We start from the raw sequence: 25,196 nt of genomic DNA, 5'->3' as shown, positions 1-25,196 counted from the left end.
AGTTTGCAACCATCTGTCGCAGCTGAAAAAAAAAACAGGAATTGGGTAAAAAGCCCAGGAATCAGGTGAGGCTGGGTGCCTTTTGCAATCGTGACAAGAAACAGGGCATTTAGGGACGTGGCACGCTGGTTTGCATGGACTGGTGCAGAGAACCCGACCCTACGTCGCCCTACGATGGAGATACAAGCCCATTTTTTTCCATATGGGAAATAATTGCTGAGGGCCAAAACATTATCTGCCGTACCGAGGGGAAGGCAGATGAAACCTGCTGAATTTAATGACTTAATTAAGGGGATGTTGATAGATCCCCTCCAGTGGCGGTACTTTGCCCTGGGCAGTGCAATGTTTGGGGTATGGCCCCGGACAGCAGGGCTGGAGGGAACGCCCTTTAATTCCCACGCAGAGCCCAGATGCGTAGCACGAAGGAAAGTCTTTGCCTGCGTTATAGCTGTTAAACGTTACCATTTTTCAAGCCGGATGATGAAATAATAAAAGCTAGGACAATTTCTATTTACCCAGGACCAGATAAAAGTACGCATCTAAAACTCGTAAATTAAAACGGATCTTCCCTAAAACAGCTTTGGCTGAAAAAGGCCAGATAACAGCGGGAAAAGCACCGAGATTCACACGATGAGTGAAATGCTTTAGTTGGCAGATCTTTGCCAAACATCTACCAGGAGTCCATTGGTCATTTGGGCGGATGGATGGACAGAAGCAAAATTCCCCCAAGAAGTGAAAGGAGAAGCCAAAAACGGTGGCAGTGGGGACCAAAAAGATGCTGTGAGCCTGCTCCTTTTTTTCACCGGGTTCCAGGACTTTTTGCTTTCTTCTTTCCCAAAGCTCGATGGCAACAGAAATGCAGCCAGGAAGAATTCATCTCATTTCTGGCTTGACTTCAGCACGCAAGGAGGGGCTTTATGTTGAAATCTGTAGATAAGCAAGAAAAATACGGCTTTATCCTCCAAAGTGGGTTCAGTTTAGCCACGGACTTAGTCATTTTGTCTGGTTTTGTTCATCCTCAGCGTGGGATGGAGGAAAATGAATCGCTTTTGGTGCTGAGCTGTGTAACCCTTACTGTAGCATGTCCTGTTGGAGGAAATGGTTTGGGCAGGAGCAGTCGATGCTGTGGGCTTTGGATGTGGCTATGGCCAGGGGTGGAGAAGCTGCAGTTTATTCTGTCTCTGGAGCCACACGTGGCCACTTGAGTGAGCTTTTCATTGCCTTGGACGCAAGGCTTTAGGAGTTCCCCTTGTTTGCAGCCTGACCAGCCCAGGCACGAGAGCTGCATTTGCTAAACACATGCTTAGTGCCCCATCGCTTTTGGGGTCTTTCCGTGCCCCGCTGCGCTCCCCCGTGACGCCTTTTCCGCATCCCATTGTGCTCCGGGTCGGGGCCTCTTGAGCCTCCTGGCTTAATAACTTCTCTGCTTCCCCAGCCAACGTTATTAAAATACATTTAGTATTCAGGGATTTAGATCCTGACCTTCTATAATTATTGACACCTATTTAATTTCTCCTTTCATCCGTGGCCAAGCCTGGTACAGCTGCTGTGGCACATGTATATACATCATTGTTGCCAGCACGAGCTGATTGGCATTCATGCTTGAGTGTCTTTTTATTTTCTCCTTGGATGCTGGGAGCAGCCTGAGTAGCTCGGAAACTAAAGAGCTTCATCTATTAGGCGTGACAGATTTGTATTCAGCGGTAAACGCCTGACCTTGCTCAAACTCCCTCATCCATCGCCATCGTCCCCTCCCAGATGAAAGATTTTTGCTTCCTGCCGGTCGCCTTGGAAACGGGGCGAATTCAGCCCGGGAGAATGGCTAATAAGAAAAGATGTCGGGTGTAAGGCTGAAAATGCACGGCGAGGAGCCGTGCTCGCTGCGTACGGACGTGCAAGAGGCTTTGGCGAGATGGATTTTAAAGGCAATGCGGTCCGGGGAGCGCATTCACGTTACCCTGCACTTAAACAGGCAAAGAAATGAGCTACAGCACGCTCTCCTGCTGGAGAAAAACACGTTTTAGCCTTTAGTTTCACACGGGTACGTAGCAGGGATTGAGCTCTTGAGTGTGAAACTTGCTTTTTGGACGCGGGCACCAAGCGGGCAGGCTGTGCCTGTCACCCACCACCACCTCCCCTCCCTGCCCTTCCTCCCCTTGCACCATCTTGGCCAACGTGCCTCCTTAACCCCTCACCAGGACTGTTGGCAAACAGCTGGCCTGGCAGGTAGACTTGAGGGTTGAAGCTCTTCACCTTTGGAAAGGATTTCCAACTCGGCGCTGCACGGGGGCTGCTGCCGTGTTCGTGGTTGTGAGGTCTGGGAATTCAACACGTAGCACGTGCTGAGCTGGAGAGGGCAGGAGGGCAGGGTGGTAAATAACAAAGGGTGTCCAAGCCTTTTAGCGACAGTTTTGATACTGGGGAAAACTGTTCTACTACTTTTCGCAATGTTAAATATGTATATATATATATTTGTGCCATGCTTATCCTTCTTTACAATGTTTTCCGATGATTCTGGTACTAAAATAAGGAAGAAAAACCATCGTGGTCACTTCAGCGTGCGGCGTGTGATTTGCTGGCGTTTCTTTCATGAAGATTTTATTTAAAAAATATTGCAAAGTAGCAAAATTGATGAAAACCTGCATGGTTGCAAAGGTGTAAAGACAGCACAGACCACTGGCCCAGGCTGCCCAGAGAGGGGCTGGGGGCTCCTCGGGGAGGTCTCCAGCAGCCACCTGGACCCTGGGTGCCCCTTGCTGGGCTGGGGGGGGGGACCAGGGGCACCCAGGGTTCCCTGACCAGTTGAAAGGGTGAAAGTGGGAGAAGAAAGTATGATTGTGGTCCTACTGCAGGATGAAGTTTGTGATTAAATAGATACCGTGTAATTAATCAGCTAGGAAATATTCAGGTTGGGTTGACAGAATTAAGAAAAGTGAAGGCGAATCATTTAAAGCGAGACATGAAAAATGATTTTTAAGAAGCGAGGTTCTTCTGCTAACATGGACGCAAGCAGCTTCAGAAGGGACGGAGAATCTGCTAGGAAGGAAAAGAGAAAAGCTCTCCGGAGCTCTTGCTAAAAACGTAATCACCGTTCACTGTCAATGCAGCACGTGTTTAATGGATTAAAATTAACCAACTCTTAATACTTTAATGACGGGGGAACAGTCGCTGGGTTGGGTGTCTTGGGTTGGGTGGAGGTTGTCACTGGGACGGATGCTGTTCGATGCCTAAGAGCGATGACCTGAAGGTAAGGATGAGCTGCTTATCACTGGAGTTAAATGGGTTCGAGATGGATGCACAGTGTGATTTGGCCATCGGAGCCAGCTAAGCCAGGTCCAACAAGATGTTTTAACTATAGGCAACTACGAAATAATGCACACAAGAGTAAAGGAATAAGGAAGTCGGCAACATCTCGTGAAAGCAGGACAGAGGAGAAACGATGCATTCAAACAAACCCTTGTGAGTGCTATGAAGAGGGTTAACGAATTCATTTTGGTAGATCAATGAGCAGAGAGGGAGCTGCGACGTCTCCCCATTGCGCCACCGAGGCTGCTTCTGCCATCAGCGTTGGGTGGCTTTCTCCAACTTCTGTTGGCTTTCTCCAAGACACCTTCCAGCTAGACCCAAGTCACTTAAACGCAGTGCTGCACCACAGGAATTAAATGAATCCGGTTTGTTATTCCTGTATGGGAAGCCGAGCTAAACAGCCTTGTACTTGGCGTTAGTTACTGGAGGGGCGCGATGCTGAAATCTAAGGGAGTTCGGCAAGGCTGGCCCCGAAAAGAGGATAGATGGCTGTCTGGGGAGAGAGCATCACAAAACGTTTTACTCCATTGATTCAATTTTAATTTTCACCTAATTGGAAAAAATGAAATCATGTTAAAATGAAACAAACCCAAAGGAATATTTCACGTTAATATTTCTAAAGGGAAACGCAAACTTTCAGCAAAAGAATGAACAAAATTCTGAATCTGTAGAAATTTCTGTTGTCATCGGAAGTAAAATTAAAATAGATTCAGGCTGGGAGAGGCAGGGTGGTACAGGTGAGGGGAAGTTTCTTTTCTCTTTCCAGCAGCCTCGGCGGGGCGGCAGGAAGGCATGTGTTGCTCTTCCTGCAATACAACAAAATTTGTTGTTTGTGTTGATGGATGAAAGAGAGCGTAGGTAGCTGGATTACACAGGATGCCTTCAGTGAGACCAGCGGTGGGGAGGGATGTGTTTGTCACGTTTAATGAAGTGTAGGGTACTCTCATCTATATGATTATTATTTTTTTAAACGCGGCGCTGAAGATGCCGTTATAGAAATCTCCTCTGGTATGGAAATCTACGGAGTGATGGAGGGGAAGAAGATAGAGCTGATGCTAGCAGAAGGGAACTATTGAAACAAATAAATCGTACTAAATGTTTAAATTTTTTAAAAAAACAACACAGGGAGATGCACAGGTACATTTGCAAGTCTGTTTGCAGACAGATGCTCCTCTACAGAAGCTATAATGCAAGGTCTCGGCGACCTTGACAGAATTTGCTGGGGGCAGTCTCTGTTCGAAGAGGAAAACACTCTTTAATAATTTTTCCAATATGTTAGTCACACCCTGGCTTTCACTCAGCATCAGATATGCATGAGTATTTTCCCAGCATTTCCTCTTTTGTTAAAACTATCGGGCTGTATTCTGCTCTCCACATGACTTATTTTGATTTTTTTTTTTACTGGGAGCTTTATGCATCTTTTTTTTTGTTGTTGTTATCGCTGTAGCAAGAAAAGGGAAAAGAGCCGTGTCCTCTGCTGAGCCGTTTCGGATCCGTTTGGGCTGGTGATGCATTATGGATGCTGGATCCCAAAGTAGGCTTGTTTGTTTTGGCTCTGCCTCCAGGACCCCGGTGCCACAGAATCAATATTGTTTAACGTCAGTCTTGCCAGTGCTCCCTTTCTTTGGGGAATGAAATTAATTTTCTTCAACTTGGCACGTATGGGACGACCGCGTCCCCCCTGACCTACCGCTTGAGCGTATGCAATTATCCTAAGAGTGGAGGTTGTGAAGGAAGCAGCTTTTAAAGCATCAGACGTGGCAGCTCTAGGACATCAGCAAGCGCTAGGCTGAGCCGGCTCTCCCATGATACTGCCCAGTTTCTAACCTCTGCTGGGCAGAGAAAAAGGTAGGTTTTGAATGTTTTGTTGTGTACGGCCGGCACTCAGCTGCTCCTTCCCAACTCATGAAAATCCCGTTTCGTGTCAAGATTCCTGGGTAAAACTACCCAAAAACAACCGTGTGTTTTTGTCGGTGATTTATTGGCTTTGTCACACAAAGCGTGGAGCTAGGAAAGTGTAGAAAAGCAGTATTTTGGCTTTTTTTTTTTTTTCTGATAACCTTATAAATTTCCTTCATTGTCCTTTTAACGTGCGATACAAAACAAACGGATTGCAAGCAGACCCTTAAAAAGTTGTCCATAAGCCCTCTGCACACACGTCCACCATGACTCCTCTTAATCTGATCTACATTTGAGTATCAAACCTGTTGTCTTCCACTTCCAGCGAGTTACACGTCCTCATTCCCAGCCCTGGGGTGGTGGCGGGCGGTGGGTTTTTGCTTTGTCTTTCCAGTTTTGCATGAATTTCTTGGGGTTTGAAAACGCAGTGGCTTTTTCTGCTGTAGGTAGATTATTTTCTTATCAGTTTCTGCCAATTTCTGTTCTAACGCTTTGGTTTTTTAGCATCCTGCCAGCCTTGGGAGAATTATTCTAGTGTGACCACTGTTTGAATGTACTCTTTGGTGTACTCCTGAGTTGTGCCGGAGGCAGTTTGTCTGCCTGCCATTTCTTACATTACCCTGATGACCCGAGAAAGAAAGCACAATCTGTAAAGCAGAAAATGGTATACTGTTTAAAGCAGTGTTTTGCATTTAGCCAGACTTTTTTTTTTTTTCCCTTTAACTTTATTTGAATATATGAATTTAAACCACTAACTTTTCATTTAGGGACCATCCCAGAAACCCAGGCGGTTGCAGCTCTGTGGATGCGGGTGTTATTTTTTCCTGTTTTATGGTATTTCCATTCGTAAGGAAAAAGGAGCCAATATTTTACATTCTCATCCTTAAGAGAACTGAATGCAGGTCACTATGACTTCCCTGAGGGTAAAACGTGGTATCCACAGCAAATTAGGGCTGGGTTTGGCGGGACTGCCGGTAAGTCCAGACCCTATTCAGCTCTCAGGAGGTGTCTGTGCTGACAAGGGAAACGCAAAACCATGCTTTATACCTCTCTTTTTGTGCCGTTGGAGAATTTATCAATTAGCTTTTATCCCTCTCTCTCTCTCTTCTGTCTGGTCCTTGGTCTGCCTGTGACCAGTATGACGGTTCAGGGTTTTTTACCCTCTGTGCGGATCGCTCTCTATTCCTCAGATCGGTGGCCCTTCACCTCCCTGCTTTGTGCCTGATAATTTGCCAGAACTGGCAAAAAAAAAAGCTAGAACTCCTTTACCCATACTGGTTTCTGCAGACGGGGACGCTGTGGTAGTGCAGCTCTATGTTGCTTTGAGCAGGTTGAGGTTTTAGTGGGATTAGGCCCTCTGCAACGTGGCGTTAGGCTTTCTGCGAACCACGCTGCTTCAGAACTGCAATAAAAAACCACAATGAGTATAGAGTTTGCGTTGTCCTATGTCCTTTGTGATAGCTACGAAACGTAATACAATCATTTTCGGGTGGATTTGATGACTTTCAGCCAAGCACGCAGTAACTTGGTAGGACGTGTCTCAAACCTTGGCAGTGCCCCGCTGGGAAACGCTACCGCTTCGAAGGAGAACTGCCCCCTTCCCTTCCTCTTGCATTGAGCGATGCCAACAGAAACGGGCTGCGAGTTAACTGGCTGTTTTCTGCTCTGTAGAAGATGGTTAGCACGTGGGAGAAGAGCAAATATTTGCCAGCACCATCGTGTGTTCCTCAGAGAGCCAGCTCCTGCCCAAGTCACGGGCCTTCACAAGGCCTTGTGTTGGGGAGTACCTTGGCAGGCCGTGAAGGACAAACACATGAAATGGCTTCTGTGCTTAGATTTTGGTTTTGCAAATCTTTCTTTTTTTCTGGGAAACTTAGTTTTGGGGAAGATTTCTCAAGCATTAGGAGCTTCCTCAGGCTTCGGGGGGTGATCCATGCTTGTAATAGCCACCGTGATGGCATTTGCTCTCATTATTTGACGTTTTTTCTCCCATCCTTCCCTAGCTTCAGGGCTAGTGTCTTCCTCACCATCCGAGATCAGCTGTATTCCTCTCTTTCAAGCAGTGCTGTTTTCAGAGAACCCAATCCCAATTTCCTGAGGCTGCTTAGTGCCTGAAGCCGACAGACGCGGCCCCTTCCCGGGAGATGACTTCCAGCAGAGCAGCTAATCGCCGGTGCGTGCTCCTTGCCTTTATTCTCGCAGGCTCCCAGTTCAACGAGACAACTTGTCTGCTCCTGAAGGTTACTAGCTGCTCACCTGATGTTTCTGAGCACGTGACATGGTATATTTTTTTGTTAAAACACACGATAAAAGCTGATGTATGGGTCGCGAATACCCCCAAAGATACATCGTGTGGTTCTTCAGCTCCTCAGGTCTTGGCATAGCAATCAATTACCGGCTCTTTGTACAAAAGTCCAAGAATGATCTTTTCTATTTTTTCCTCATCTATTCCTTCACCTCCAGTCTTTGCACGGTCAGTTCTCAAAGGCTTTTTTCTTTTCATGCTTACATGGCCATACTCTTTATGGACAATATCACCCCGATGACCAATACTGTGATGATCTTTCTCACCACAATGTCAAGGACTCATGAGTTTTTAGGAAGTTGGCTTTTTTTTTTTTTTTTCCTTTTTCTTTTGAATGATGCTTCCTTTCTCTGCATTAAATGTGTTTCTATTTTTGTGTGTGTAAAAACGAGCTTGTTTCCACTTCTTTTCTTGCTGTCTTGTATATCATTAGCATAGCTTTCTATGCCAGTAGCACTTGCAGAATTCTTTATCAATTACATTTTCATCAAATATAACTTCCAGATTTATATCATAGCCCCTTTATTGCAGGCAGTCATAGAATGCAGTATGTTCAGCACGATTTGTAAAAATACATCTATATATTCTGAAGTTTTCTGTTGTTGCTTTCTTCTTCAAAAAACAAACCCCCAAACTCATCTCACTTTAAAGTCTCAGAGTAATTTGTTCCTCTGTGTAAATAAAACATGAAAACCTTTGTATCATTTGAGAAGCAAAAAGTCTGTTCTTAGAAGTATGAAATCTTTATGTAAAGAGGAGTCTGTTATTCCCCTAGTTATTCAAGCGGAGGATTTCCATGAAGCTTGTGGAAAGACGGGGAAGAAAAATGGGCAGGTTTCCTCTGCGTGGTGCTAGGCCCTTTTTCATGATGCAGAACGAAGTTTCAGCCTTTAAAATTTCAAGCCCTGCCTAAAAATAAATGTCCATGAGTGGCTGGGCAGCTCAGAGGGGTTCTCCAGTGTACCAACTTGTGCTGTGGAAGCGAGTTACCTGGAGAGGTCGGAGATTTTGGTGGCACAAACCGCGCGGCTTTGGGCTCCTTGCAGCCTGTGCTGGAAGAGCGCTGGCGGTGAAATATTTAGCTCCATTTTCCCATCAGTGAATAGCTGGAAAATAACTCCGCTGACGGGGGCTGGTGATTGTTTACATCTGACTGCAATCTTTGGTGAATCATCTTTCATGAGTACTGTGGGGAAAAATTATTTATTTTTTCTGTCAGCTGAGCCGCAGCTGGAAATACCTCAACTGACAAAAACTTCCTTGCGCTAGAACCGACATCATCATGTTCCGTTCTGTTGCCCTGTTTCAACTTCTCCCATTCTCATGCTGTATTCAGCAGGTTTCCTTCTACACCGGTGTCACCCGTTAGCGTTGCATCCAAGACCGGTTGCGTGCCACGAAGGGGAGGTGTTGGGGGGGGCCGACGAAGCATCCTCCCCCAGCTCTGGGCTGCAGCTCCTTCGCCCTTTTTTTCCTTGAAAAACGACTAAAGGTCTCAGGCTCATCCGAATGCAGAAACGCCTCTCTCGCTCTTTTATCTCACCTTTCTTCTCAAGACAGGAAAACCACTTCTGTCTGGCTCTGAATAATAACAGAGAGCACGGAGAGCCTCGGCGATATCAAAGTGTTCACGGTGTAAGCCCGAATAAGGATATCATAATTCATCCCTCCAACATCAGATGCTTTACTGTAATTTTTAATTCTTTATACATTCATATGGGCCTAATTTGTACCTTTGAAGGCAACGAGGAGCTTGCCCTTGGCTTCAGGACGAGGAGGTGCCCAGGCATTCCTACACGGGGTGTTTTAAACTCAGCTCTAGTGGTCTTATTTTAAAAAAATAAAATAAAAATAAGTTATTTTCTCTGCTTTTGTGTGTTTTGGGCTATCCCCTCTGGTAACAAACTTAATGCAGGGGAATGCAGTAAACTAAAAGCAAATGAACTGTGTTACTCCAAATTCTCTGAGCTCGTACAGTCAGTCTTGTAATTTTCAAAGGACACAGTAGAAAACTTGCAAGACTAATAATCATAATTATTATGAATAATGAATCCTGAGATTATTACACAATAAAAACACGCCCTCCCATGCTGTGTCTTACTGTTCAATTATTTAAAGCTCCCCGACAATTATAAACTCCCTTTGAGTCTGTCTCCTTATATGATGAGGAGCTGTAACCCCAGCCACAGCAGCTTTTTTATCATTTCACTTCAAACTAAAATTGCATTTAATGTTTCAAAAAGACTTTTTCTTTAGTCCTCCAGCTTTTTTTTGCTAAGAAATACTGTTGTTGTTGTTGTTTTTTTGCAAGCGTTATCAAGGAGAAAAAGCAAGCAACGTTTCAAACCAAAGTGCTGTGATTGTGTTCTCCCAGGAACAGAGCTGGAAGAGGCTTGTGTCGACTTTGTAAAAAATTAACTGTACTAGAAAACTGAATTATATATTAATATTTGTCAATTTGGTAAGAATTCTGTTGATTCAGCTTAGAGCACCAAGCAGCAAACTCCTCTCACTCAGCCATGGCAGAGCTGCTCGGCTTCCCAGCGCTTGTCAACCCTGTCACTGCAGGTATCTCAGGCTTTTCTCCAGTTTTTCCCATTTCCCCAATTTTTATTTTATTTTTTTGAGAACCAGGGGTGCAGCGGGAACAAATTTCTTGGAGAAATTTTTCTGCACGAATTTGTAACTTGAACCAAAAGAATTTCCTCTGGACGGCCCCGTGTGGATATTCAGTAGAATGATTTCCACATCAAATTTTAGCTCTTTTGTAAAGCAAATAGCTTCAAAATGTGTTTTTTTTTTTTTGTTTGTTTTTTTTTCCTCTGTACCGAGTAAAATATTTCTCCCGTTCGATCCCCCCTATCCTTCCCCTCACCAAAAGCTGGTGGGTGGTTCTCCGCTGAGAAATTGCGACCTAATAGGTGAGGAGAAGGTTGGAAATTACAGGTGATTGAAGAGAGAATTAGAATGGTAGAAAGCCAGCAATTTCTAAGATGCTACTGTAACTACCACCATTATGTCTAATTCTTTTTAAGTCTATGGCAAAGTAGATAATGTTAACAAAACTATTAGTATCGCTGCACGCTGCTATAAATATCCTGTTGTCTCAGAGTAACCGCTCTTCTGGCAGGGCACGGTGAGTTTCATTAATGTACAGATTAGTTCTGCTGCTTGCTTGCTTGCTTTTATCTGTAAATTCAATATTATAGGGAAAACGCATCTTAAGAAATATGTGGTGGGTTTTTTGCTCAGTGCTTTCTACCGTGATAATGGTCTCAGAATTAGTATTCAACCCATCTGATCGCTGCTTTTCCAGCTGGCTTAGGTGGGGAGATGGCTTTTAGGGAGGACACAACCCTGCCATCTCTGACTTTGATTCCTGTGATCTGCCGTCGAGCTTTCTAATAGAGATTGTGGGTATGAGTGCTCTGGTTGGGAATCCTCTTAATTACTGATTTTCTTTGGGGCGAGTGCTCTGGGGACGACGTAGCTGATGAAGCCTGCTTTCCTACGGACTTGCATCCTGCAGGCTCGTGCCTCGGACCTGCAGTAATCCTCACCGGGTCCTTTCCTGACCCCTCATCCCCTAAATTTCATGCCCCACCGTGAAGAAATGCAGTAATGGCCATCCATTCTCACATTTTGGGTGCCGATGCGAGGCTGACGTTGGCCAAACCCATACGTAAGGCAGAAGAGAGAGTCATTGAATTCCCTTTGAAGCCTGGGACACCACATCCAGGCACTGACTTTCATTAAATCCTCGATATTTCCTTTCTTTTGAGATCCGTAATCTCATGTGGATGTCAGTTAGAATTGGCCAAAAGATGACAGATGCCACAGAGGCTTTAAAGGACGGGCGGATTGCATGGCCGTTGTTTCCTTTCCTTAAAACTATAAAATGGTAAAAACTGCCGTGGAAGATGGTCTCGCACAGGCTTTGATCCAGGGCTCAAAACCTTGGTTTCAGGAGTACGGAAATTGCTCCTAAAGCAATAAATCCATAGATAAACGGAGTTCGGTCCGTACTTAGGACCAGTTAGGGTCAGTGTTCATCTCTGCGGTGTAGCAGCCGCTGCAATTTCTCTTCTCGAGGCTGATGGACCGCAGAAGGCAGGTGACAAGAAGCCCTTCGGTGTTTTGCCTTCCTGGTATCTGTCCTTTGAGTCCTGGATGGGTCCCCTCGCTGGGACACCGACTGCTTCGGTGGCTGTTAGATGCTGTATCACAGCAGTGCTGGCACCTCTGCGGGGCTGTCCTTCTGTCCCCTCCCTCTGTGCTTTGCACAGTGTGGGCTTTTGGGGAGAGAAATGCTGGATCTGGTGCCTTTAACAGAGAGGATGCTTTGGGTAAGTGTAAGCCAGGAGTGGTACTTCTGCCCCCAAACCTTTGGGGTTGTGAGGCACACCGTTAGCTCTTTCGACCTGGTCCAGATTATTTAAAATCTGGCTTTCTGCTATCCAGGAAACGTGGACTCAGACGTTTCTCTCGTCTTTGTTTATTTTCGAGCCGGATGGTGGCGTTTATTTCATCCCATTTTACGCAGACTGAGTGATAAAACGACGGGGTGAATCAGAAATTCAAAGCCTGTGTCAGGAAAAAGGTAGCACTAAGAGCAAAGTAGCCATGGCACCCAGGCAATTGCAGACGGAAAAAGATCTCTTAGATCCTCATCGGTCTCTTTTGATACTTTTATCTCTAAGATCTGAGCTTTTCACATTACCAAATTTACTTACACGTCGCCTCCTGTCTCGAGCTAAGTGATTTGGGAGCTTTTTATTATTACTGCCTGCATTATAATCCGCATCATAACAAAGCAATCAAAAATAGGCATTATTATTTCATAGTGCAGATGGGAAAAGGCAAGAGCAGTGTAAGAGAGATGCTCCATGTTATGCTGAACATCTTGCAGAGATAGCGATGGAAATACCTATAAGCCAGGCAAAAAGGGTTTGTTACACAGCCGACCTTCTTTTTATATCTGTAGCTTGGGCTACCTGATAGAAATTCAGATGGTTTTGGTGCAGGTCAAAGCTGGCTCCCTTTCACACAAATATTGTCTCAATGAAGACCAAAGATGAACTAACGAGTGAGTTATCTTAGCTAGCCCCTAGCCAAGAGGTGGCAGAGGCTCAGTAAAGCAAGAACAGTTGGCTAGTTTTTGCAGCTCACGGAATCCCAGCCTGGTCCCAACGACCTCAGGTTTGCTAATTGCTCTGGGAATGGGCTCGTTGCCTTGAAACTATTCCCATCACGTACCAGCAAGGACGCTCACTTGGATTTTTTGGAGCTCGCGAGCTGCCAGCAACCACCACGTGATGGCATGGTGGAGGTGGGTCAGTTGGGCAGACTACCTGCAAGGATTTTCGAGTTGTTCTTCAGAGAAGAAGCTCTTTCCCCCTGTGCTCGTTACCAGAAAATACGACCTGCTACACGACTGTGTATGCCCTTAGCTTGTAATTCTTCGCTTCTCAGACGAGGAGGAAAGGTGCAGAAAGTCTCGCCTCGAAAGCGTCCCCATTAGCTATGCATGGCTGCCCCCCAAATTCATGCTAGTGTCGTAAGTTTTGATAAATAATCCACCGAGCAAATAAGGAAACATACGCTGCCTTCTGCTGAACCTCTGAGTAACATTGAGAGCTGAATAACGATAATAAAAATCAGAAATTAGAAACGGCTAATGTGCCTGGTGGAAGCCCGAGCTACAGAAAATGACTATTTTATTGTATAGCATTTGAGAAAGATTAGGTTCCTAGGAATCCAAAACACAAGAACTAAAATACGGAGCAAGTACCTCGTCTAGCCAAATTAAGGGAAATGCTACAGAGAAGAGGCGATGCCGAAGCAGTTTGGTGCTTTACTTTATGGTGGATTCTTCTTTCCTCGTAATTATTATTATTAAATCAGTTATAAAACACCTCCTTGCCACAGAAAGAGGGACCTGTTTGGTCCAATCTTCTCTGAAAACAAAGGGTTTGGCCCAAATACCGAAGGCATCAACAGATGTTTAAATCCTGCTGTCAGCTTGGGCCAGGACTGGGGAGGAGGCTCCATCCCTGGAAGAGAAGCCAGGCGCGTGCTGAAGCTTCAAGCGACTTGACATCAGAACTTGGAGGCTTGTGTCCGTCCATCAGCAAAGCCTTGTGGAGTGGGGTAGGGCAGTATAATTCAGAGATCTTTCTTTCTTACACGCTTACATGGAATTTGACTGAAGACCTCGAAGGTCTCATTGGTCATAATGTTGGACTCGGATGGCCACATGTCTCTGTGAAGAAAAGTTGAGCTAAAGGAGAGATTTAGAGATGGGGCTTCAGGATTGACAGCTCAAAGTGCGAGTGCGTAGTCTGCCTCCCTGGAAGGTCTCCGAAATCAGAGTACACGAACCCCAAACGCAGCAGCACATCGTGGTCCAGCAGGAGGTGCTCCATGCTCGCACAGTTTTGGGGTATGCTCAGGAACAAAGACCAGGGGGTGCAATTTTGGCTCAAATCTAGTGAAAGTTATGCCATCTTCCTTTGAAAATGGCAAGATATTTCAAAACTGAAGATCAGAAAGCCATACCAGAATGTTTCCTAAAAGAAACGCTTCTTTCTCCAAACCGACTGAAATGTTCTCGTGCTTTCAAAGCTCTCCCTTTCTCATTTTTTGTCTTCAGCAAAAAGTATTAGTCAACTTTCTGTTAAATTCGTGAATCGTTCAAAACCCTTCAGGGCTCAGTTAAACTTTTGCCAAAATAAATTAAATAAAATAGCCAACCTTGGAGCCGCCGGCCCAGCCCTTACTAGAAATAGCCGCGGCAGCGCCGAGTTCACTTGCAAAAATAATGAACATGCTCCGGGTCCCTTGCTGCGTTTTGAGTACCGTAGATGATGGCTCCATTTATGTTTGCCGTTTAGCACTGTTGGTATTTGACCACGAAATGCCTTCCGAGTCCCTCGGCTGCCTTAAAACCCTTTGCTTTATTTCTGCTTTTTCTATGGGCGGCAGCTATCGTTGCTAGATGAACTGACCAGCGGCTCCTCGGGGAGCGTTCGGGGGTGATTGAATTGCTTGCAATCAACAGCCTCCCCCCCCCCCCGGCCCCGTTTTTCCCGGTGACTAATTGGCGATGACAGATGTCACCCGCGCCGTGATGCCCTCACGGCACCGAGGGGGAAAGCAATAGAACAACCGAGCTGATCCCACCCCTGGCTTTTTAAAATATTTATTATATTCCTGTGCAGTGCCAGTTAGTTAATAAGAGCTGATGACTCCGTAAGCAGCCTTTAAGGCCGTCTTTGCCATTGATTTTTTTTCTTGTGCACGTGACTAGCAATTTTAGAGTCTGTAAGAGGCAACGGGTCTCTCTCCCGTGGAAGAAGAGGAAAAGTTGAAGTCTGTTGACTCTTATCTGGGAGAAGTGAGGGAGCAACGCTGCCCTCCTGTCCCCACACCTTCCCCTAGTGCTTGTTAATGCGGAATTGAAGGAGTAAATATTTGATGGATATTCCTCCTGTGAATGAAATTCCAGTAGGCCTAGGATGTATGAGCGATGGTCTTGCATTGCGTGCTGTTGTTGGCTGAATTGACCCCAAAGTTTGGTAGAGAACAGCTCAATGGTGGGGGCTGTATGTCAGAGAGGAGCTGGTAGCACCCACCTCTGCTGTCCCCTTGTCCTCACGTAGTGTCGGGGCACGGAGAGGCTTCCAACGCGATTATTATTGCGCAGGGTGCAACTCTCGACGTCTCCCAAGCCTGTAACTATTTTCCATTTTCAACACGCTGCTCCAAAAGTGCCATCGGGCTGATCCTGGGAGGTGCTGAGTCAGGAGAGAGCTCCCCTTACAGCAACACCCAGTGCTGTTGACACACGCGAACCTCGGTGATTTATAGCGAGGTTCGTAATGTCATAAAAGAGGCATAATAAAAATTAGTACCGCATGACTCGTTTCGAAGAACATGGTTACGGCACCGAGCGATAATGAATAGCTGTGCGAGAAGCCAGAAGGGAGGAAGTACGTATGGCGGCGAGGACAGATCTTTTAGCTGGGAAATTAGTATCACTGCAGATGGGCTGAAAATGTCTAAGCATATGCTGATGTACCCTGACGCTCCGGCATGTGCTCGGTGTCATGGGTAAAACCCAACGCGTGTGAACAAATCCAACGGGGACGCGTGCGGTCACATACGAGCCGTGCAAGTGCGAGCTCTGCCTGCCTTTGGAGGATAGATTTATACACAGAGCCTGAAGAAATGCTTCTGAATGCGATGCTTTGAAACCGTGTTTGCGTGGTTAATCGGCCGAATGAAAACTGGAAAGGCCAAATTTTGTAGATGGTCCCCAAGAAAGGTGATAGGAGTTGCTTTTGCGGAAAAGAGCGTTTTGTTTGGCCGTAAGTAAGGAGCGACCAGTAACTTGTCCGATCTGATAGCTACTTGAGACAGCAAATTACACCTATTTCCCGTCTCCCTAAAGGTTGTCCGATTCAACACCTGCTTTTCTCCTGGCTGTTAGAAGCAAGATCAAAATTTAATTGCTTAATGGTCAGGCCAGAACACGGGGACTCATCGCAGTTCGTGTTTCTGCGCTTCACCGGTTCGTGATTTAGTTGCTTAATCTGTGGTGATGAGAGCTCCCGGCTCCGGGTCCCAGGGCTTTCCCAGGGAACATCTTCCCGATGCGGGTTAGCACTGGGATTTAGATGTGACCGTCCATGTGAAATGTGGATTTTTTTCCTTGCCTTCCCCTCTCAGATCCTGGTTGCTGTCCTAACCCGCCGTGGGTTGTGTTGACGTTGAGTTCATCCGGATAAATCTTCCGGGGATAAAACGGTGCTGTGCAAAGCTCCAGCTCCTCTCATCTGCAGCTCTGGGTGCAGGCTGTTTAATTAGAAACAATTAGTGAGGCGTTACCAATTTAATACAAATTCCTATTTAATACAAATTTCTATTTGTCTGGTAACTGGTGCAAAGAAAAATTGGGCAACTCTTGCTCTACAGCCACGATCGCTGATTTTGTTTGGAGTTGTTCTATTTCTTCCCTTGATGTAAATGAATATTGATTTTTTTTTGGAGAAGAAGAGAAATTAAGAACTGGTTTTAATCCCAGCTGTGGGTCAGGAACCGCCTCAGAGGCTTTGTCCAGAAATTGTTGTCAGCCCCTGAACTTCCTCCGCTGCCTGCAGTGGCCCCATTAAAATAAACGCGCGGCCCCATTAAAATAAACGGGCATATTCTGTAAAGTGAAATGGGAACAATTCTTTCCGAAACGTCTGTGTTCTAAAAAACGATGAATCTCCCCAAATTGGTAGCTATTACAGATCTCCTTATGTAAGCCAATTTCAGTGGAAGAACGCCTCACTTTTTCAGTTCCTAGCTGTTACAGCATCTCTCTGGTTACAGATATTCTTGCGGCGAGGTTTTTCTCAGATATATCTTACACCTTCCGTAGAGAAAACTGTGAAAGATGGGTCAGAGGGGGTCTGGAAGAGAAATAAAAATGAATTCCCTCAGTGCAGGAGTGCCAGAAAGGATTGTATTGACCAGGCTGTACTGAGCAACACTAGATCATAAGGACAGGCTTGATGTTATTTGTGGCATTAAAATTCCCCGTAAATAATTTTTCCATTTACTACTGAGGATGAGAACAGTTTTATGTTCTTGCAATTCATGCTGTGTGAATAACTGAAAGTGCTAAACACAAGGAAGTTATTGGGGGTGCGGGGAGGAGACGTGAATTAGTCCAAAAGTTTCTGTTTTGGCATGAATAAAACATCTTCTTGCCCTGAAATGAAGTGCTTAACATAAAACATGAACGTTCCGTTTATGCTTAAATGCATTCAGCAAAATGTTGTCTTTTTAAATGGAAATAGATAGGTATATAGATATATTGAAAATACCAAATCAATGAACTGAAATAGCTGCTAGAAAGCACAACAGATACTTTGAGGTAGTGTCTTTGGCTGAAAACTTCCGTTGGACGTCTTGAAATGTCACATTTTGGCACCAGGGTACGTGGCCTATTTAAGGAAAAGTGTGATTTGCAGCAGGAAGTTGAAGGTTTCTCACTTTTCCCGAAAAGCATCAAGTTTCAGGTCTCATCAAAAAGCTCCAATTGACAGCGTTTTAAAAGTTTAGATAGCCTGTAGTACGTGTTCGCAGTTTAGCATACTGCAAGCGTTAAAACGGTGGCAAGGGACTGCTTGAATAGTCTTGGCTTAGCCGAGGTTGCAATTAAAAAAAAATTGCTAAATGGATAATGTCGTGAAAATTAACCACTTGCTGTGATGAGGTATAGGCAGATCCTATACGTAGCTCAGGGTACTAATCTCTCTCTGTAGTAATTTATGACCTGAAAAATGATTGTATTTGTTACGGCAAGGGTGTGGTGATATGGTATAACAGGCTCCGATTTTGTATGTGAATTAAACACGAGTAATTAAAAGCATGCCAATTTTAATCGCTTTAAGAGCCGAAAAGTCAAATTCATCTGAGTTGGCTCCGGTACAGATTACCAGAATAACTTTTAGATCCAAGTTAAAATTGCTAGTTGAAAAACAGGAGCAACAGTTTCTGAACACACAGCCACTTTTCAACTTATTTTTCTTCTTAAACATACAATTTTTTTCCTCTTTTCCCATCAATTTGGTAGTTTTGCGAGAGAAGCAAACAAGTCTTTTTGGTACGGAGGTATAGAGCCTGGGTTGAGGTCTGGGACAGCACTACATAAAGGTCCCAGGAGCACTTCAGTGAAATTGTTTATTTATTTTCTTGGATTTAGAGGATTTGCAGCCGTGTCTCTTACCAGGAGAAGCTCATGAATAAACTCACGTCACCTATTCCCACCTTTGCTTTGCAATAATGACATTAGATCTTTTCGATACCAAATCCATGGCGGGATATAATTTCAAAGGTTTTCGTCATTCGGTTATCATCTCTTCTTGTGTACCCCCAAAAGCTTTTGCTGGTCTCTAAAGACACAATTTTAAGGGGAGAAAGATGCCGCTGCCAGGATTTCTCCCTACCTGCAGGTGTGTCCATGTCTATTTAAAACCAGCAACCGTGAAAACGTGTTTTATAACTGATCCATATTCAACACTAAAGGCTGTAGGCAAGAACCTCCATCAGGCATATTTCTGCATTCTCTAAAAACATTTGCATTCTGAAAATGCTGCCAGTAGGACCCAGCGCAAGCACGAGTCCTGCTGGCAAAGTAATAATAAGGTCACAAAACTCACAGCCGATGCTGGATTAAAAATAGAGGGAGATTTGGTTCATCATTTGAGATGCTTCACGTGGCTTCGTAAAGGAAACACGGAAATCAGACCCAACTGGGCTATATTCAGGCCTTCTCTGTAGGTTCTTTAGTCATTTGCACCCGTGGAAAATGAATGGGAGCCGTCTGATTTCGTGCTGGCTTTGTACAGAGGTAGGTGATTATTTACACCGCCATGAGAGCGGAGAGAGATGTGCCTCATAAGGAGTTAATTCAAACCACATCGGGCTAAAATCAGCCCCTGTCAAACTCGGATGTAGATGGTTTAAGCAGTGGTGGATTGATCTTGCGTAGTCACACGAAAGAGTGAAGGATTTCAGATATTACTTGCTGAGATAATTCCAGGTTATATGTCTTTCTATATTGTACAATATATGTTTACTATTCACTGCTAGCAACGATAAAAGCGAAATTGCTTTTGTCAGTGATAGCTCGACAGAGTTTACGGAAAGCCAAAGTAGAATAAGTACTTGGTGGGCTAGAACTACAGTCCCAGTCTTGCTGCTTTTCCCCTCGTTTTTTCCTGTTATTTAAACAAACGGGCACCTAGCAAGTCAGCCACCACAGCGTCCGTGTGCACGAGGTCACGGTGGGTATGGATCCACCTCCAGATTTAAGATATTTATTCAGCAGGCTTAAAGGTAGATGTCTTTTCATGGTTTTAGTAGCTTTTTAGCCTCCATTTCTGCTAGGTCTCCCCATTTTTTATGGGGGGAGCTTAGACACCCATCATGTGCAGAGTCACCTCAACGTCGAGACTTGGGGCTCAGGTTTCTGAACGCTAAACCGCCTTTGATGGAAGAGACTTTGATGAAAGACTGCTGTGCTTTGCCACGAGGCTGGTTCCTCCGTGGAGGAATTGCATACTGGGGTGGTTTGTAGGGGAACTTGAGGGTTTCTACAGGTTCTCAGATGCCAACATTGTTAATGACAGGGCAGTTTTCTGAATTTAAGTACAAGAACTCCACTGAAAAAGCCTTGTAGGTTTTTCTGTGTCTTTTTTCCCCCCAGATCTTGCCCTTGATACTTCTCTAGAGATGTTGACCCAACACAGCTCATTAGAAGACAACGCGCTTACAATACACGAGTCAACACACAGAACAGGCCAGAAGCCCAAATCTCCTCGCTGTGACCGTGCAGCGAAGTAGTTGTGTCTTTCTCCTATGAACGTACACAGATTATACTTCAGTCTTGTGTTTGCACATTATTTAGAGCAGCGGCCCATGACTAAGGACACTAATCACAATCTCAGTGCAAATAATGGATCGCAACTTCGCAGCCAAAAGAGCCGAGGCGAGGCCTTAATACTTCCTTTCAACACATCATTACTCTGGAAATGCCACCGGGAAATTTCTTAATTCCCTCCGGTTTTGGATTGATCTCAATAAGTAAGGGGCGATAATATTTGTTATTAATAATAACGGTATTAATTGCTCCTAAAAAACAATTTAGGGACGATATAAGGAAACGCTGTGCCAGTATTGAGTGAGCATCGTGCTCTTCACAGAAAGCTATTCTTCATAAGCTGTTTGGGTGATAAACCACCCTTAATGATCTCACAGTAGATTAATGCTACTAATATGGTTTACACTATGTCCATGGGTATTGGCCCAAAATAAAACTTACAATAATGGGAAAAGAAAAATGCTTTTGGTTTGATAGCAACGATGAAAAGCTGGTTGGCTGGCTTTCACATGGACTTGGTGGCCAACAACCAAACCCTTAAATGCTCTGAAGAGGCACTCTTCTAAAACGAATTCTACTGCTTGAACCTGCCCTTTATTCATTTCTGGTTTTTAATTACAGACAGAACACTTTTCTATGTAAAATGGTGTTACCGCTTAGCCTCACTGTCTCCTTCCTTCTTGCTTTACCCCACTTGGACGCAATTACCGAACAAATCCTGTGCTGAAACACCCTGCTTAGTTTCTGCTTTCCCCAGACCAAAGGTTTGCGGGCTTGGGGCTCTGAGTGGCCAGTTCCTGCTTGTTTATGAGGTTAAATACTTAGGCTGCTTGGGGCGTACAAGACGAGAGCAGAAACAGGAGTGAACAATTGAATCTATCGGTCTCTGTGAGCACACGTACAATAAATAATTTTCAAGTATCCCGAGGAAGGAGCTGACTTGAGTTTTCCATGTTGCTGTTTGGTTGAGGATGCCGTGTCTTAAGGTGTGATTTTACTGTTAGTTTTTTTTCTTTTCTCTTCCTTTCATCCCCTCTCATTTATTCACGCTTATTCCGTGCCACCTTGGCCCTTTGTTTCGTGACACCTCAGCCGTGCCCAGCACGGCACCTCCCGCCACCCCCACCACCTCCGTGCCACCGGCCTCTCTGACCGTGTCCTCTCCTTCCCCTCCAGCTGTCCCAAGCTCCAGTGTCCTCCCCTCTGCCCCCCGAGATGTGGTCCCTGTCTTGGTCTCCAGCCGATTTGTCCGTCTCAGCTGGCGCCCGCCCGCGGAAGCCCGAGGCAGCATCCAGGCGTACACGGTCTTCTTCTCCAGGGAAGGCATCAACAGGTAGGTGTCCTCTTCCGTCCCAGGGGCCTGTCCCTCGTCGGGGACAGCCCCAGAGCTCCTTACCATCGTCTTGCAAGAGATTCTTAACCTTGTGTTCTTCCCTCTGTGTGTGCGTGGAAACCAAACCAAAGGAACCCAATGTTTTGAGGCCAGCAGTGCCTTTTGTTGCGGTCTATTTTTGTAGACGACACGTCAACGTTTATATAACAAGGCTTGTCGTCTTGGTACGAGGGACTGTTTAGGATGACGGTGATGCCCATAGATCCTACCCCTCCGGCTTTTACTCGGCCATCTAACGTAAAGTGCTGTTAGCTCCATGTTTTACCTTTCATCTTCCCCCGAAGCCACGGGCTCAAGTGTTGTTTGCATCCCCAGCAGGGGCGAATTTGTTGAGCCCTAATCAACTCGAGAGGAGGATGCTTTTAGAGCACTGCAAACGATGCAAGGCCTTGAAAACAGTCAGGGAGAGGGCGAGGAAGATTTTAACGTGATTGCAAATGCAGCGGGCCAGCCCGGGCTGTTCCAGGCACACGGCTGATTGCTGCCCAACAGTTACCTATTTTGTTATAACGACACTAGAGATCTTGTTACAACGGCACTATAGATTATGTGGTCTTTTCCTGATTCCTCATGATATGTGCTCATTTCACACTCGAACAGGTACTGTTACTTTGGTTTTGTTTTCCATACAAAAATTCTTTGATGCCTGAGAAGAACCTCGCGCTTTTCCCTTCCTGTACAATCACTACGAAGAACTCGCTTCGAGCATCCCGTCCTTTATTTCACTGCTGCCTGGCGGCTGGTACCTGTGTGTGTAAAGCTGAGGATGCTCAGCTCCCCCCGTGTCACTCCCAGTTTGGGTACCAGATGAGGATTCGCGTGGCAGAATCAAATATTTTGTACACCTGGGTCCTAATATTAGTCTGTACCCATCAGCGCTGGTCGCAGTGGGGTAGGACGTGCTGTGCAAGGGGATTCCCATTTCTTTACTTTTTTTAAAACCTTTGGGATTTGTTGGTGTGTTTGGAGTTGCCAGAGATGTAAAAGGAGCTCACCCCTGGGTTCCCTTGCATTAAAAGTAATTTTCCTCCAGAATTTGTGGTGCTGCTCGAAGCACTGAGTACCAGCGAGGGGCCAGTTCCCAACAAGATACACGCCTTGGTAAAGAGCCTCCTGCAGAAGACTGCGGGCTCTGTGTTCAAATACAGAAGTAAACAAAGAGGAAATAAAAACTTTCCTATGCTCCCCTAGCGAGGGACTCAAAATGGCACCTGCAGCTCGAGTGCACATCCCCAGTTCCGTGCAGCAAGCAGCACATGTGGTCTTGCAAATTTTTAGGCTAATAGCAGGATTAAATGAATATCTATTTTTCTTTGAAAAGCTTCCATGGAAATTTTGAGCTGTTTGACTTGGTTGTTTACAAGTTATTTTTCCAAAAGAGCTATTATTCTTTTCTTAAAAAAGATAAAATACAAAAGGCTTTGACATTAACCTCAGGGATGCAGAGGAATTGTCAGAGAAATTACTGTAAGTCTGGAGCACGGAGCTCACCCCGTGACGATTGGCGTGGCAGGAGGCAGCACCAGCACACACGGTGGCTTTGGGGACGATCCAGAGAAGTTGTCCCCTGTGTTTTGAGCTCTCCCGCAAGGGCTCTTTGGCTCAGCCCTTTGAAAGAAGCCACTTTTGGAAGCGATTGCCCTTATTGCCGTGCTGTAATCACCAGGGTCCTTCTGACGGGATGCTCTTTCATCTTCGTGCTCTGCTAGGCATCCGGCGGGGGATCAAATGGTTTTTCTTGCAGATAAGGATGACTGGAAAGAGCACTTAAAGGTAAAAGGCAGGCTTCTCAGGAAAGGATAAAACAAACCCCAAATCTATTAGGAAATAAACAGGCAGGCAATACCTCTGCACACAGGAAAGTTGCTGGGTTGAGGAAAAGTTCAGATTAAGAAGTGATATACTCCGTAGCACTTGCTGATAATAGCAGACTACGGACAAAAAAGGAACAAATGGCTGTTCGTGTATAGGATCTGTTAGCGGATACATAACCGAAGCACACATTTTACTGTTCTTCTTTCCCGCTTAAATAAGGCATTAGAATATAACGCATGAATTTCAATGGATACCGCTCCGCAAGGTGCACACACAGACGTAACATAAAAATCCATCCTGCCCTGATGGAGAGCGGTTTCGGGAGAGAAAGGAGCTTTTTTTTTACCTTTTCCCTTGACATTATAAGCTCCCGGAAAACCAGCTCTTTCATACCCAAGAAAGAAGGTCAATGCTCGTCAAGCTCTGCAATGGAAGAGGTAAATCTCCGCCTTCTTGCCGTGTTTCCCATTGCACTGCCCAGACAGTGAGCTCCTGGGAGTGCTGCTGCCCACACCGCCGCCATCTCATCCATCCACGCTGAACTCTAAACTACTTTTTTTGTTGCTGGAGGTGGTCTTGATGTGAAAACCACCGGAATTATATATATAATTACATATTAAATACATTCATCTCTAAACGTCCTCCAAACCAACAGCGTTTGCGTCTGGATGTGGCCGCCGGTTAATTGCAGGCGAATTTGGAGTTGCAGCTTTTTTGTTGAGAGCATTTGCCAAATCGGCCAGATCCAGTATTTCGTTTTGAATGTCGGTCGCCTTTTGTCGTTCGGATTCGCCCTCAGCCTGATGCTTTGTTTCTTCGCTCTTCTCACCCCTCTCCGCTGCTTTGCTTCTGTACGGGGTGAGCGTTGATTCACACGGGCATTTGATATTTGTGTGCGTTAGCCATCACGAAGAAAGAGGCACTGGTTATTTTTGATCTTGCGGCCACAGAACCAAAAATAACCCCTTACTTGTAATCTCAAGCCATATTTAATTACCTGTCCGGAGTATTGAATGAATTCTGCCTCCTCAGTGAGAATTTACGTGCTATATTTAAAATTAAAAATTAAAGTTTTAAATTAAAAAAAGATTTATAAGAGAAATGTTTATACAATAATCTATTTATACAATGAGATATTTATACGAGATATTTATACAATGAGATATTTATACAATGTTATATTTATACAATGTTATATTTATACAATGATATATTTATACAATGATATATTTATACAGTAATATATCCCTGTTTGACATTTTAGAGGAGACACAAAGCCCCAGCGTACCGTTCCGTTTTTTTATGGCAACCTTGGAAATGGCGAATTGGCTTAAACAATGGCTTCTGGTTTGTAGCCATCCTTCTTTCACTGAACGTTTGCAAACATAACGAATAAAGAAAATAAACGACATGGGATGCCTTGATCTTAAAAGAAAAGGGGGAGGAAAACACTCCTGGAAATCGGCATTATTCCAGCCTAACACAAAATCCGTCGATGAAGGGCTCTTGCAAGATTGGGAGCTGCTTTGTTTTTAGTTGAATGTTCACCAGACTTCGTTTGCAACACCAAATTAATGAATGCACGGATAGTCACGAGCAGCCAGTAGAGCTCCCCAACTGCGTGGTGCAGGGCAAAGACATGAATCAAGGGACCGCTTAATTGAATGCAAAAAAAACTTCTGTTTGATTAGAGCCTATCTTTAGAATTCAGCTTAAGTTCTAAAATATCATTCCCAGATGAACTGTTTACAGTAGTTTGGAGGTTTGCTAGTTACAATCAAGGACTTTGTGTTATTTCATGGGAGAACGATAGTAGGGGGTGAAAAAAGAGCTCAAGGTAGTGGAAGTCCACCCGCTGTAGAATTAATAGTATTCATTTCGCAGCAAGGAGCATTAACATGACTTGTCTTACCCGAGGTAACTAATTAGGTGTTTGAAACATTATAAAAGCATTTGTTACACACCTAGGAGATATATGGGGGCTGTAATTATCTTTTTTTACATGCTGATACTGTAGTGTAACATGATCCTCAGTCACTGGA

The 25,196-nt window shown here is 44.9% G+C and overlaps 1 protein-coding gene across 1 annotated transcript in view; it reads left to right on the top strand.

Annotated features, from left to right (window-relative positions):
* The window catches only part of DCC (DCC netrin 1 receptor), a 309,874-nt gene that overhangs the window by 157,940 nt on the left and 126,738 nt on the right, over positions 1 to 25,196 (top strand). The window contains exon 8 of the mRNA XM_035310456.1: positions 21,123 to 21,279. Coding sequence (XP_035166347.1) covers positions 21,123 to 21,279 — 157 coding nt within the window. The remainder of the gene's footprint in view (positions 1 to 21,122; positions 21,280 to 25,196) is intronic.

The sequence above is a fragment of the Oxyura jamaicensis genome, chromosome Z (assembly GCF_011077185.1).
Source record: "Oxyura jamaicensis isolate SHBP4307 breed ruddy duck chromosome Z, BPBGC_Ojam_1.0, whole genome shotgun sequence".
In the NCBI taxonomy this organism is placed as follows: Eukaryota; Metazoa; Chordata; class Aves; order Anseriformes; family Anatidae; genus Oxyura; species Oxyura jamaicensis.
This window is presented reverse-complemented; position numbering and strand designations above follow the sequence as displayed.